Source organism: Salvelinus sp. IW2-2015, unplaced genomic scaffold (genome assembly GCF_002910315.2).
Source record: "Salvelinus sp. IW2-2015 unplaced genomic scaffold, ASM291031v2 Un_scaffold2348, whole genome shotgun sequence".
NCBI lineage: Eukaryota > Metazoa > Chordata > Actinopteri > Salmoniformes > Salmonidae > Salvelinus > Salvelinus sp. IW2-2015.
This window is the reverse complement of record NW_019943673.1, coordinates 213,715-229,570: the sequence shown is the minus strand read 5'-3', so window position 1 is coordinate 229,570 and position 15,856 is coordinate 213,715. Positions and strand designations below refer to the sequence as shown.

Here is a 15,856-nt window from a genome sequence, read left to right as displayed (position 1 = left end):
AGAGAAACGGCGGGTGCTTAGATTGGGATAGGTAGAACAAACAGTAGGTGGTAGAGCTGGAAAGTAGAACGACAGGTGGGAAGATGTGGTAGAGACAAACAGGTTGGTGGGTAAGTGTTATGGAGAGAAACAACAGGTGGTGGTAGATGTGTATGCGAGGAACAACAGTGGTGGTATGGTGATGGCAGGAACCGTGGTGTAGTGGGATGTGAGGAACAACAGGTGGGTAGATGTGGTAGAGTGAGGAACAAAACGGTGTGTGGTAGTGTTAAGGAGAAAAGTGGATAATGGAGAGTAGAGGAACAACAGGTGGTAGGTGAATGTGAGGAACAAACAGCTGGTGGAGATGTGTTAATGTGGACACCAGGTGTTAGTGTGAGGTGTGAGGAACAAAGGTGGTGTGAGATGTGTGAAATGTGAGAACAACAGTGGATCGTACGATTGTGGTGATGTGAGGAACAACAGGATGTGGTAGCGATGTGTGATGTGGGAAAGCCAACAGGTGTGAGAATGTGGTGATGTAGAAGAACAACAGGTGGTTTGATGTGGAGTAAAACTGTGGTGATTGGTTAGTGGAGAACAACAGTGGTGGTAGATGTGAGTATATGGTGGGGAACGACAGGTGGTGCTGAGATGTGGTATGTAGAACACAGTGGGTCGTTAGATGTGTTGATGTGAAGGAAACACAGGTGTCGGTTAAGATGATGTGAGATGTGACGGAAAACAGGTGGTGGTAGAGTGTGATGCTGACAGAGAAAACAGGTGGTGGTTAGATGTGTTAATGAGGAACAACACGTTGGTTGGGAAGATTGGGATGGAGAACAACTAACGAGTGTAAGCTATAGATGGTGAAGCGGACGACGGTGCGTGTAGATTGGGATAGCTGAGAAGCAACAGTATGTAGATGGAACTAGGAAGAAAACGTACACTGTTGATTTGTAATAAAGTAGTAAAGAAACAAACAAGTGGTAAAACTAGTGTGATGCAAGAACCAACAGATGGTTACGATATGGACTAAATTGAGAACAACAGTGTAGGTAGATCTTGTGATGACGGCGAACCAGACAGGTGATTAATAGAAATGTGAGAACACAGTGAGTCGATGTGAGATGGACAGGAACAACAAGTGTGTAGATGTGGATAGTGAAAAGAACAACAAGGAGGTGAGATTATGGAACTCAACAAACAAGATGCAAGATGCTAGATATGAGGAAAACATGAGAAGAGTAACTAAAACAACAGTGATATTAAGAAAACAGTTTAGACCTGAGGAAGAAACCCATAAGTAAGAAACACGAAAGTGGTAAAGAACAACATCTAACTGAGAAAACGAAGATGGGTGAGTAGAACAACAGGTGGTGTAGAATTGTGAGTGGGAACAACAGTTGGGACATGGATTGTGGAACAACAGGTGTTGGGAACGTGTAATTGTGGAACACGAGATGTAAAATGGTGATATTGAACAACAGGCTTAACTTGGGATGGAGGAGACACACGGATGGGTGAGATTGTGTGATGTGATGAACAAACAGGGTAGATGTGATGAGGACATAAACAGTGGCTGGAGAATGTGGTAATGAAGAACAAACCGGTGGTTAGATTTGTGAGTAGAACAACATGTTGATTGTGAATAGTGAGCAACAACAGGTGGGTAGATTGGTGATGGGAGGAAACAACGTGCGTGTAATGTGAGGGTGAGGAAACAACAGTGTGTAGATGTGATTACGTAGAACAACAGTTGGTGATGTTGATCATAGGAGAACAAACAGATGGTAGAGATGTGTGATATGATAAAAGCACTATGTGTGTAGAGGGTCATAGAAGAACAGGGGGAAATGTGGGAAGGAGGAACAACAAGGTGAGATGGTAGACCGCAACACAAAGTATAAGCACGAAAGCGGAATGTGTAAGTGAAGACAACAAGTGGTGAGACTTGTGATTAGGCAACAACAAGCTTTGATGGGTGATGTAGGAACCAACAAGGTGGTGGTAGATGTGCTGATGTGAGAACAAACAGGTGTGGTAGAGTGAGGGAGGAACAACAGGTGGTGGTCAGAGGTCTGAATAGTGTGAACAACAGTGGTGGTAGATGTTAAGGAAGAACAAACAGTGGTGGAGATTGGTATTGAAAACAGTGAGTGATGGTTAATGAGGAACAACAGTAGGGTAATGTGAAATGTGAGACAACAGTGCGCGTAATGCTGGATAGTAGGGAAAACAACAGGTGTGTTGAAGTATAATGGAGAACACAGATGGGTAGATGTGTAAGTGAGGAACAACAGCGAATTGTGATGTGTGGAACAACAGTGGTGGAAATGTGGTGAGTAGCACCAGGGTGGCAGAATTTAGGTGAGGAACAAACAGGTGGTAAGTGTTTAATCGTGAGAACAACAGGTGGTGAGATATGTAGTGGACAACAGTGGGGTAGATGTGTGAACGATGAGAAAACAGTGGGAAATGAGAAAGAACATGTTTAGATTGAATGAGAACACAGGTGTGGAGATGTGGTAGGAGAACAAGCAGGAGGTGGTAGATGTGTGAGTGAGAACAACTGGTGTAGATGGCGATTGAGGAACAACAGTGATGGGAGAATTGTAAATGTGAGAACAACAGTTGTGTAGATGGGAGTAGGAACAACAGTGTGGAGATTGGTGATAGGAGAACAACAGGCTGTTAGTGTGCTATTGAGAACAAACAGGTGTGTAGAGTGGAGGAGACAACATGTGTAGATTGGTAGTGAACAACAGTGGTAGAGTGCGGAGAGGACAACAGTGGAGAGAGTATGGATGAGAACCAAAGGTGGTGTAATGTGGTAAGACAACAGGTGGTGTAGAGTTGGGATGTGAGGAACACAGGGTGAATGTGGATTGAGGAACAACAGAATGTGGTACATTGTGAATGTGGAACAACAAGGTGGTGTAGTGGTAATTGAGAATCAAGCATGTGCGTGGATGGCGAGAGAGAGAACACACAGGTGGTGTAATACATGTGTATTAAAGGAAAACAGGTGGTGTATGTTGTAAGTGAGAGAACACAGTGGTGTAATGTGGTGATTAGGAAGCAACAGGGATGATAGATTTAATGTAGAACAACAGGTGTGAGATTGGTGATTGAGAACAACAGTGGAGGATAGTGTAAATGTTAGGAATCCAACAGTGGTGGTACGATGGGGATAAGAAACAACGTGAGATGTGGAGATGAAAGAACAACATGTGGAATGGGATGTAGGAAACATAAACAGGTGGGATTAGAGGAAGTGATTGAGAACACAGATGGTGGAGATTGTGTTAATGTAAGAAACAACAGGTGGTGTAGAAGGTAGATAGAGGAACAACAGTGTGAGATTGGATCTGAGAACAACAGTGGTGAAGAAGGGATGACGAACAACAGGTGGTGGAAATGTGAGATGTAGAACAAAACAGTGGGGAGATTAGGAACAACAGGTAGAGTAGTGCGTAATGTGAGAACACAGGTGGGAATGTGGAGGGGAAACACACAGTGGGCAGATGTAGGTGATCGTGAACAACAGATGTGGGGTAGATTGTATGTGTGGACACAAAACAGGTGGGGTAAGTGGGATGGAACAACGGTTAGTGGTATAGTTGGTATGAACAACAGGTGTAGAGGAAGTGTGATGTGAAAAACAGGGTGGTGATTAATTAGGAACAACAGTGGTGTAGATGATGGACAACAGTGTGAAAATAGGTTATAGTAGGAGACAACATGGTAGAGTGTTGAAGAAACACACAGACGGGAAGATTGGATGTGAAACGAAAACAGAGGCAATGTGTTAGATGGAAGAACAACAACAGGGTAGGTAAGACATGTTAAGAAGGAAACCAACAGGTGCCGCTATGAGTGATGAAACAACGATGGTGGTAGAGGTGGGATGCGAAAAAAGCAACAGTGGTGGTAGAACTGTTGTGATGAGAGGAAACAACATGTGCAATGATGTAATTGAGGAACAAACAGGGTAAGAGACGATATGAAGTAGAACAACAGTGTGTAAGAGTGTTAAGGAGAACAACAGGGGGGTACAAAATAAGTGATAGTTAAACAACAAGGGGATCGATGGTACGAGCACAACAGGGCTTACATGTCATAATGTGAAGAACACAGAGTGTGAGGGAGGCTGGTGATGTCAGGAAAACAACAGGGTGGAATGTTGTGATGTAGAGAAACAACAGTGGTGGTGAGGATGTGGCGATGTAGAAAACACAGTGGAGTAGAGTATAAGTTAGGAACAACAGGTGTGTTAAGGGGATGTGAGGAACCCAACAGTGGAGTAAATGGGCTCAGAAGAACCAACAGGGTGGGATAATGTGGTGAAGGAGGAAACAGACAGGATCGATGGTAATTGGAGAGTAAGGAACAACAGTGTGAGAGTGTTCAAGCTGAGGAACAACAGGGTGGGTGAGATGTATATAGCTGAGGAGACAACAGTGGTGAGTTAAGATTGGTGAGGGTGAACAAGCAGTCTGCGTGGTCGGAATTAGCAGGAAACAACGTAAGAGGGGGTAGTCAGATTGTTAAATAGTGAGAACAACACGCGTGGGTGGTAGAATGTGTGATCGTGAGAACACACAGTGGTGGAGACTGTGGTGAATAAGTGAGGAACAACAGCTGGATGGAAATGTCGGTGGATGGATGAGGAACCAGAAAGGTGGGGTAAGATGTAGTTAAAGTGAAGGAACTACTAGGTGTGTTAGATGAGTGGATATGAGAAGCACAACAGGTGGGAGCACTGTGTGAACGTGAGTATACACATTGGTGTCAGCGTGTGCTGATGTAGACAACAGGTGGGGTAAAGGTCGAATGATGTGAGGAACAACTGGTGGTAGATGGGGATTGTGGAACAATCAGGTGGGGAATGTGTGTGAGTGAAGGACAACAGTGGTGTAGAGTTGGTAGATTTGAGGGAAACATACAGGGTGTTAGATTGGAGTGAAGTGAGGAACAACAAGTGGGATGGTAGACGGTGAATGGTAGAACAACAGGTGCTGGTAGGATTGTCTGGTGATAAGTAGACGAACAAGGTGGTTTCAAGGTCGACGAGGTGTGAGTGATCGGTGTGCGAAGAGAACATACAGGTGGGTGGAGCAGTGGTAAATGTGAAAGGAATCAACCACAATGGCAGGGGTAGGTAGAACTGTGGCGCTGCAGATAGAACGGACTGAGGGGAAACAAACAAGGTGGTGAAATAGATGGCGGGATGCAAGATGATGTAGGAAACACAGCTTGTGATTCAATGGTGCTATTAGACTCGTACCGGACGTGCGGCGAGACGAGAAGTCGGTGGGTTAATCATTGGGTAACGACATCAAACGGACTAGTACGTATGGGACAAGAGTAAAATGACTGGACAACGTACCCAGCCCGGATCGCTGACGGCGTATGGACAGCTCCGAAAGGCAAGGGAACCAGGAGATGCGAAGAGCGAAGATCCGGTCAGAAGGTACACGAGGGAGCCCACGTACAGTGTGACGGGCGAGACGGGGGACGGACCGAGGGAACAGCAAAGAGCGCAAGCAACCATGTTAATAGGCCGAACGTTGTCGAGAGGACAACAGTCGGTGGTAGTGTGGTGCATGGGGAAGAAACACAAGGTGTGTTAATGTGTTAATGGAGCGCAGGGAACAACAAGGTGGTGGTAGATGGGTGATGTGAGGAACAAACAGGTGGGTGGTGTGAGAGATGTGTTATGTGAGAACAACAAGGTGGGTGGTAGGGAAAGTGTGGTGCAGGGGAGGACAACAAGGTGGGTGGTGATAGATGGTGATGTGAGGAACAACAGGTGTGGTAGATTGTGTGAGGTAGGAACACAAGGTGGTGTTAGATGTGGTGAGTGGAGGAACAACGAGGGCTGTGTTGTAGATGTTATAATTGAGAGACAACACAAGGGGGGTAGAAGTGTGTGATGTGAGAGCAAACAGTTGGTCGCTTACATGTGGTGATAGTAGGAACAACAGGTGGTGCAGATGTGGGCGAATGGTGCAGGAAAGAACGGTGGTGGTAGATGTGGGATTCGAAAGTGAGAACAACAGGGGTGCAGGGTGGGATGTGAGGAAGCATACGAGTGGTGCGGAGATGTGGGATGATGAGAGAAAAGACAGATGTCAGGTAGAATAAAACTGTGGTGAATGGTGGAAAGCACAAAAAACGCAAAGTGTGGATCGGTCCACAGACTCGAGAGGTACAAGGGCACGTGCGAGTACCACAACAATGATATGGTCGGAACAAGGTAGACGCAGCGCGCAGCAAGCATCCGGCCAAGCTGATGAGTTAAGAGAAGTAGCCAAGGCCTGGTCGCGCATGGAGACCGAACGAGCAAGCACAGGCAAAAGGATCCTTGCGACGCGGCACTCGCTCGGCGGTGAAATCACGGCACAATAGGCAGCTAAGGAACGGGTTAGCGAGGAGTGAAGCGAGTGTAGGAAGAACGACAGCCTGAGCATGTCAATATTGACGACAGAGGGGTTTGGTGATGACTGGGTACATAGAGGGTAGGAGTGGTAGAAACATATCGACGATCGCAATGCAGAGGAGCACTGAGTTTCGGTAAACGGGCGGATACTAGCGCACCGAGTAGGAAATCGGAGTGGATTGTTAGAACTGGACCAAGCACGGTGTGGTCGTCAGAGTGTGCGTACGTGTGGAAGTCACAGGTGGTGGTAAAGTGTTGTTATTGAGGCAACAACGATGCGGAAGGCTGGTGGTGATGAAACGTGGTCGATAGGCGATGGTGGGGAAATGAGGCGTGAACCACATCACCACATCTAACAGTTTTCCATAGCCAGTCTGACAACAGCTCAGGAATCTGAATAGATTAGACACTTCTTACTAAACACAGTGAAGTACATTGATCTGAACACATGATCGTTACTGATATTATCGCAACACTGATTGGCCATCAACACAAACACAATTCAAGCCTGTTCAGGTCATTCTGGCATCAAAATAACATGCTGTTTATCTGATGGGTGTGGAAAATATTACCAGGAAGATTTCAGTCACAAACATCTGACCTATAAACAGGAGCTGGAGATTTATAGAGAAGGGAGGGAGGGAAATATTGCTTTGCATTTAATAAATCACAGTACACAATGTTCTCAGGTAAACAATTTATTATCAAATGTAACTACTACACTAGTTCAGGTTCAGGACATGGTATCATCCCAGTCTATGGGAACAATCTCATCAGAAATACAAACAAGGCTATTGAGCAAGGAAAGAGAGAGAGAGAGACGTCTTTCTGTTGTGTCTGTACAAAGTCTTAAATACACCTGGTCTCCATGCGCTCAGACAGACAGATACGGAGGGTGCTCAACAAATGGCACTGTATTCTCTACATGGTGCTAACCATATCGGGCCCCGGTCAAAAGCAGTGCACTATATAGGGAATAGGGCTCTGGTCAAAAGCAGTGCACTATATAGGGAATAGGGCTCTGGTCAAAAGCAGTGCACTATATAGGGAATAGGGTGCCAATTGGGATGCAAGTTTGGGTCTGCGTCAAATCCAAGGAAACAAAGAAAGCCACTTACCATCAGAATCAAGAAACAACAAAAACATTTCAATGTTCATTAGAAGACTTTAAAAGCTCAGTGATACACTACTAGTAACTTCCCTTTCACAGACACAGACACAGACACAGCTCTTCAGCTCAGCAAGGCAACAGTAGGAGAGTTGAGAGTTAATGTGTGTGTCTGTGTSTGTGTCTGTGTGTGTGTCTGTGTGTGTGTCTGTGTGGTGCGTGCGCTAAAATAAACCCACAAAAAAACCCTCTGTTGGTCTTCAGGAGAAGATGCGTATGTTCAGGTGAGAAGCAGCATGTTGTCTCTGACACCACTACTAACACTGTGTTCCGTCTTCCACCGTGTAACATGTTCCCTTTCACAACATAATATGGATGGTTCATTCAGCTGAGTCCAACACTGTGGAGAAGAGTTAGACAATGGACTGACTGTAGTCTAACCCTYCAGACCTGGGGGCTGGGAGGGTAACAGACAGAGTAGACTGTGAAGTGAAGGCCTCTGGGTATTCACATCATAGTAATGGGCATGTTGTTTCTGCTAGGAAGGTCCTGTCATGGTAGCTAGGTCTCTGTCTGGGTTTAAACCACAGTTCTCTTCACAACACTGTGTTAGCCTGCTGATCTTAAGCCACTAGCTCAGGCAACAGTATTCATTTGGTTTCCCAGACTAAGATTAAGACTAGTCCTGCTGGACTAATTCAAAGTGTTTATTTGCTCCAGGCTTAATCTGTCACCGGGAAACCAGCCCTAAGAGTCAGATGTTCCACTAGGTTGTGGATCTCTCAACATATTGGTAGTCCCCAACTGCTGTGCTGTATCTCTGTTACTAACCCAGGGTCAATGGACTGTTCAGGGTTCCATCCCAAAGGAAACCCTTTTGACCAGAGCTCTGTGGTGCACTATGTAGGGAAGACCCCAGGACTAGAAGAGCCCCCTAGACAGGGTTGTTGGACCGTTGTGCTTTTTAGGAGAGGTAAAAGGTCAGAAAGATCTCACTGTCGTTGGAACTAGTCAAGCATTGAACTCCTGTTATCATGTCAGAAAGAGATGGTCAGAGACTTCATCTGTTATCAAACTGTAATCATGTCAGAAAGAGATGGACAGAGACTTCATCTGTTATCAAACTGTTAATGCATGTCAAAGAGATGGCAGAGACCTATCTGTTATCAAACTGTTACATGTCAGAAAGAATGGCAGAGACTTCATCTGTTATCAAACTGTAATCATGTCAGAAAGAGATGGACAGAACGTCATCTGTTATCAAACTGTAATCTCAGTATATAAAATGAGCCCAGATTGATATCAAATCCTCCATTTGCTGGAGGTGGATGTATATTATTTCCCTTCATGAACACCAGTTGTGTTGCGTTGAGGGCATGTGTGACATTTACACAGTACAGTCAAATGTTTGACACCTACATCATTCAAGGGTTTTTCTCTTTATTCGCTTCACCTATGTATAGTCGTATACAAGTGAGTAGAAAAGTAAGTCAAGGACATCAAAATCTATGACGGGAACACAGTGTGGAGATCATGAGTGATCAACCAAGAAGGGTGTTAACAAATCAACATATAGTTTACATTCTATATTCTTCACAAGTAGCCCTCACCGATGGCTCTATATGCGGTGTGAGGTACAAGGATTTGGCTATTCCAGTCTCAACCAACCCTACACTGGGAATAGCGTTTTTTCCAGACACAGTCTTGAAGGAGTTCCCACATATGCTGAGCACTTGTTTGCTGCTTTCTTCACTCTGTGGTCATAGTGTTAAGACTCATCCAGCGAAAAAGAAGATTCCCACAGATCCTATCTTCTTCTTTTCGTGTGGTATTTGCCCACAGGAGAAAGTCTCGCGCACTCCTCTTCCATGTTGAGTGTCACGAGGTGTCGGCTAGTTGGGTTTCTTATTGCAAGCGAAATTCAACATGAAGGCCTGATTCCCCACCAAAGCTCTCCTCTGATAGTTGGATGTTGATGTGTCTGTTATCAATTCAGACATGGTGAAGCACTATTAGTTCTGTCCGGCAATCTTGAGGATGCGAGTTGTAACCCTAAGGGCAAGCACTTGATCCAGTTGCCTAGGAGAGCTAATCTGGGTCTTCCTTTCCTGTGGCGGTCCTCATGAGAGCCAGTTTCATCATAGCGCTTGAGGGTTTTTGCGACTGCACTTGAAGAAACTTTCAAAGTTCTTGAAATGTTCCAGATTGACTGACCTTCATGTCTTAAAGTAATGATGGACTGTTGTTTCTCTTTTCATATTTGAGCTGTTCTTGCCATAATATGGACTTGGTCTTTCACCAAATAGGGCTATCTTCTGTATGTCACAACATAACTGATTGGCTCAAATGCAGTAAGGAAAGGATAAAAAAATCCACACATTTTTACTTTTAACAAGGCACACCTGTTAATTGAAATGCATTCCAGGTGACTACCTCATGAAGCTGGTTGAGAGAATGTCAAGAGTGTCTAAAGCTGTCATCAAGGCAAAGAGTGGCTACTTTGATGAATCTAAAATATATTTTGATTTGTTAAAGACTTTTTAGGTTTCTACATGATTCCATGTTATTTCACAGTGTTGATGTCTTCACTATTATTCTACAATGTAGAAAACAGTCAAAATAAAGAAAACCCCTTACTGTACTTCTAGTGCTGTGTTGGAGTTGAGAGGTACTGACAAGCAGGGCAGCAGGGCAGAAATAGTAGCTATTGAAGTTTAGTGCCACTTCAGTAGGGTTCCATTTGGGATCCTCTTTGGAGCTCAGGACAGCCAGTTAATTTGAACATTCATATAGGGGTGTGGTGAGGAGTGGAGGAGGAGAGGAGGTGAGAGAACAGGATGAGAGAGGAGAGGACAGGACGAGAGAGGAGGAGAGGAGGAGAAGAGAGAGGAGAGTAGGAGAAGGAAAGAGAAGTGTAGGAGGAGGAGAGAGGACAGTAGGAGAAGAAAGAGGAGAGTAGGAGAAGGAAAGAGAAGTGTAGGAGGAGGAGAGAGGAGAGTAGGAGAAGAGAGGAGGGGAGCTATATGGACACTGGATGTGCACAGAGCATCAGTCTCACAGAGCATCAGTGACCTAGGGGGTTAACAGGAGAGAACTAACACTAAACCCCCGGGAAAGATTAGATTGCACTTGGTGTCGGTTGGTTCGTCAGCCCTAGTTAGTCCAGCCTCACTCTGGGGACAGGACACAGTTAGTTTCCCCAGTCAGGACTCTGATCTAGGATCAGTTTCTAGTCTTCTCCTCTGGTGGGCCAGATCAGGATGAGCGGAAGCTGTTCTGATCCAGGACATGGTGTGTATTCAATAGTGCACACTGAAGCAAAATGTTTTGCAACGGGAAAAAGAAAKCCCAATTCAGGTAAGTCCCTGTGTTTCTCTACCCGCTTGGTTTCCCAGTGATTACACCCGTCTCACCGGGAGATGACCGAGCTGATGGAGTTGTAGGAGGTGCCTCCGTTACAGGCTCTGCCCCCTCCCCTAGCCACACCCTCTATGTTGACCCTGAAGACAGGCGAGGTCTTTAACAGGAAGTCAGCAGCGTCACGCCTCCCRAGCTCACGCAGCTTCCACATCAACAACCCCACCGTGCTGTCTGGACGGACTGACCAATCCAGGAGCAGCGCTGCCGTGGGGCTGGCCAGGAGGGCGGGGTCATTGTCCGGGGCAGGGCCCCCATTGGTTGGGGTGCCGTTGGGGCTGGAGCTGTGTTTGGCCACCAGGTAGGTGAGACCCAGGTTCATAGCCAGCAGACACCAGTCCTTCCCCAGCGCATCAGGAGGGTCTAACAGACGACACAYCTTCCTCCTGGCCAGCAGGCTGACCTCTGAGATGTGGACATCTGCACACAGACGACCCTGACTATAGACTTCAGTACAGCCCAAYGCTAGGATACTGCTGAAGCTCTCCCTGTACCCGCCCATGGTGTTGGTGAGGCTGGTCTCTCTCTGGGTCTGGGCCTTCAGGAAGTCTTTAGGCTGGTAGATCATGACGGGACCATGATGCTCTCTGAGCTGCTGGGGGCTGAGGTAGTACCGGGCGGTGAGGAGGCCGGGGAGGGTGGAGGACAGGAGCGACTCGGTGATGGTAACCATGGTGTCCAGGAGGGTGTAACACTTGGCCCGTTCGCTGTCGTGACCTCTGACCTGGATCTCCACCCCTTGGCCGTGGTTGACCAATAGGATCATGGCCTCCGCTCCTCCTTGGCTCACCTTTGCCCCATTGGTCCAGAGGCGGATGTCTCCGTCAGGCCCCTCCCTTGTATCATCCTCAGGGCGCTGCTGGTGACTCCAGCGACACAGGTTCACCTGGAGGTCAGAGGTCAGGAAACAGCTCAACATGCTATGCATTCTGGGAGAGGAAACATACTGCATCCCAGATGGCGGCATATTCAATAGTGCACTTGACAGGGACTGGGGAGTCATTCAGACAGTCTTGATGGGGAGTCATTCAGACAGTCTTGATGGGGAGTCATTCAGACAGTCTTGACAGGGACTGGGGAGTCATTCAGACAGTCTTGACAGGGACTGGGGAGTCATTCCAACAGTCTTGACAGGGACTGGGGAGTCATTCAGACAGTCTTGACAGGGACTGGGGAGTCATTCAGACAGTCTTGAAGGGACTGGGGAGTCATTCAGACAGTCTTGACGGGATGGGGAGTCATTCAGACAGTCTTGACAGGGACTGGGGATCATTCAGACAGTCTTGATGGGGAGTCATTCAGACAGTCTTGACAGGGACTGGGGAGTCATTCAGACAGTCTTGATAGGGGACTGGGGGAGTCATTCAGACAGTCTTGATAGGGCTGGGGAGTCATTCAGACAGTCTTGACAGGGACTGGGGAGTCATTCAGACAGTCTTGATAGGGACTGGGGGAGTCATTCAGACAGTCTTGAGGGGACTGGGGAGTCATTCAGACAGTCTTGACAGGGACTGGGGAGTCATTCAGACGTCTTGATGGGGACTGGGGAGTCATTCAGACAGTCTTGATAGGGACTGGGGAGTCATTCAGACAGTCTTGATAGGGACTGGGGAGTCATTCAGACAGTCTTGATAGGGACTGGGGAGTCATTCAGACAGTCTTGAAGGGACTGGGGAGTCATTCAGACAGTCTTGTAGGGATGGGGAGTCATTCAGACAGTTTGATAGGGATGGGGAGTCATTCAGCAGTCTTGGTAGGGACTGGGGAGTCATTCAGACAGTCTTGGTAGGGACTGGGAGTCATTCAGACAGTCTGGTAGGGACTGGGGAGTCATTCAGACAGTTTGATAGGGACTGGGGAGTCATTCAGACAGTCTTGATAGGGATGGGAGTCTTAGAAGTCTTGATGGGAGTCATTCAGACAGTCTTGACAGGGACTGGGAGTCATTCAGACAGTCTTGGTAGGGACTGGGGAGTCATTCAGACAGTCTTGATAGGGACTGGGGAGTCATTCAGACAGTCTTGATGGGGAGTCATTCAGACAGTCTTGATAGGGACTGGGGAGTCATTCAGACAGTCTTGATAGGGCTGGGGAGTCATTCAGACAGTCTTGACAGGGACTGGGGAGTCATTCAGACAGTCTTGTAGGGACTGGGGAGTCATTTAGACAGTCTTGATAGGGACGGGGAGTCATTCAGACAGTCTTGGTAGGGACTGGGGAGTCATTCAGACAGTCTTGATAGGGACTGGGGAGTCATTCAGACAGTCTTGATGGGGAGTCATTCAGACAGTCTTGATAGGGATGGGGAGTCATTCAGACAGTCTTGATAGGGACTGGGGAGTCATTCAGACAGTCTTGACAGGGACTGGGGAGTCATTCAGACAGTCTTGATAGGGACTGGGGAGTCATTCAGACAGTCTTGTAGGGACTGGGGAGTCATTCAGACAGTCTTGACAGGGACTGGGGAGTCATTCAGACAGTCTTGACAGGGACTGGGGAGTCATTCAGACAGTCTTGACAGGGACTGGGGAGTCATTCAGACAGTCTTGATAGGGACTGGGGAGTCATTCAGACAGTCTTGACAGGGACTGGGGAGTCATTCAGAACGTCTTGTAGGGCTGGGGAGTCATTCAGACAGTCTTGAAGGGACTGGGGAGTCATTCAGACGTCTTGTAGGGATGGGGGTCATTGACAGTCTTGATAGGGACTGGGGAGTCATTTCAGACAGTCTTGATGGGACTGGGGAGTCATTCAGACAGTCTTGATAGGGACTGGGGAGTCATTCAGAAGTCTTGATGGGAGTCTTCAGACATCTTGATAGGGACTGGGAGTCATTCAGACAGTCTTGATAGGGCTGGGGAGTCATTCAGACAGTCTTGAAGGGACTGGGAGTCATTCAGACAGTCTTGATAGGGACTGGGGAGTCATTCAGCAGTCTTGAAGGACTGGGAGTCATTCAGACAGTCTTGACAGGGACTGGGGAGTCATTCAGACAGTCTTGCAGGGACTGGGGAGTCATTCAGACGTCTTGACAGGGACTGGGGAGTCATTCAGACAGTCTTGATAGGGACTGGGGAGTCATTCGACAGTCTTGACAGGACTGGGGAGTCATTCAGACAGTCTTGTAGGGACTGGGGATCATTCAGACAGTCTTGAAGGGATGGGGAGTCATTCAGACAGTCTTGTAGGGACTGGGGAGTCATTCAGACAGTCTTGATAGGGACGGGGGAGTCATTCAGACAGTCTTGAAAGGGACTGGGGAGTCATTCAGACAGTCTTGCTGGGGGGAGTCATTCGACAGTCTTGATAGGGACTGGGGAGTCATTCAGACAGTCTTGATAGGGACTGGGGAGTCATTCAGACAGTCTTGACAGGGACTGGGGAGTCATTCAGACAGTCTTGATAGGGACTGGGAGTCATTCAGACAGTCTTGTAGGGACTGGGGAGTCATTCAGACAGTCTTGACAGGGACTGGGGAGTCATTCAGACAGTCTTGACAGGGACTGGGGAGTCATTCAGACAGTCTTGAAGGGACTGGGAGTCATTCAGACAGTCTTGACAGGGACTGGGGAGTCATTCAGACAGTCTTGTAGGGACTGGGGAGTCATTCAGACAGTCTTGAGGGACTGGGGAGTCATTCAGACAGTCTTGAGGGACTGGGGAGTCATTCAGACAGTCTTGATAGGGACTGGGAGTATTCAGACAGTCTTGACAGGGACTGGGGAGTCATTCAGACAGTCTGACAGGGACTGGGGTCTATCAGACGTCTTGACAGGGACTGGGGAGTCATTCAGACAGTCTTGATAGGGACTGGGGAGTCATTCAGACAGTCTTGACAGGACTGGGGAGTCATTCAGACAGTCTTGACGGATGGGGAGTCATTCAGACAGTCTTGTAGGGACTGGGAGTCATTCAGACAGTCTTGACAGGGACTGGGGAGTCATTCAGACAGTCTTGATAGGGACTGGGGTCATTCAGACAGTCTTGATAGGCTGGGGAGTCATTCAGACAGTCTTGACAGGGACTGGGGAGTCATTCAGACAGTCTTGACAGGGACTGGGGAGTCATTCAGACAGTCTTGACAGGGACTGGGGAGTCATTCAGACAGTCTTGACAGGGACTGGGGAGTCATTCAGACAGTCTTGTAGGGACTGGGGAGTCATTCAGACAGTCTTGACAGGGACTGGGGAGTCATTCAGACAGTCTTGACAGGGACTGGGGAGTCATTCAGACGTCTTGATAGGGACTGGGGAGTCATTCAGACAGTCTTGACAGGGACTGGGAGTCATTCAGACAGTCTTGTAGGGACTGGGAGTCATTCAGACAGTCTTGACAGGGACTGGGGAGTCATTCAGACAGTCTTGATAGGATGGGGAGTCATTCAGACAGTCTGATAGGGACTGGGGAGTCATTCAGACAGTCTTGACAGGGACTGGGGAGTCATTCAGACAGTCTTGAAGGGATGGGGTCATCAGACGTCTTGACAGGGACTGGGAGTCATTCAGACAGTTTGATAGGGACTGGGAGTCATTCAGACAGTCTTGACAGGGACTGGGGAGTCATTCAGACAGTCTTGATAGGGATGGGGAGTCATTCAGACAGTCTTGACAGGGACTGGGGAGTCATTCAGCCAGTCTTGAAGGGACTGGGGAGTCATTCAGACAGTCTTGATGGGAACTGGGGAGTCATTCAGACAGTCTTGAGGGACTGGGAGATCATTCAGACAGTCTTGACAGGGACTGGGGAGTCATTCAGACAGTCTTGACAGGGACTGGGGAGTCATTAGCAACAGTCTTGACAGGGCTGGGGAGTCATAGAGTCTTGTAGGGCTGGGGGTCATTCAGACAGTCTTGACAGGGACTGGGAGTCATTCAGACAGTCTTGACAGGGACTGGGGAGTCTTCAGA

At 47.6% G+C, this 15,856-nt stretch overlaps 1 protein-coding gene across 1 annotated transcript in view; it reads right to left on the bottom strand.

Moving 5' to 3' along the window:
- Window positions 1–9,631: 9,631 nt before the first annotated feature.
- Window positions 9,632–15,856, bottom strand: part of dapk1 (death-associated protein kinase 1) — a 122,461-nt gene continuing 116,236 nt past the window's right edge. Inside the window, 1 exon segment of the mRNA XM_070440265.1 lies at window positions 9,632–11,835. Coding sequence (XP_070296366.1) covers window positions 10,942–11,835 — 894 coding nt within the window. The 3' untranslated portion in view covers window positions 9,632–10,941.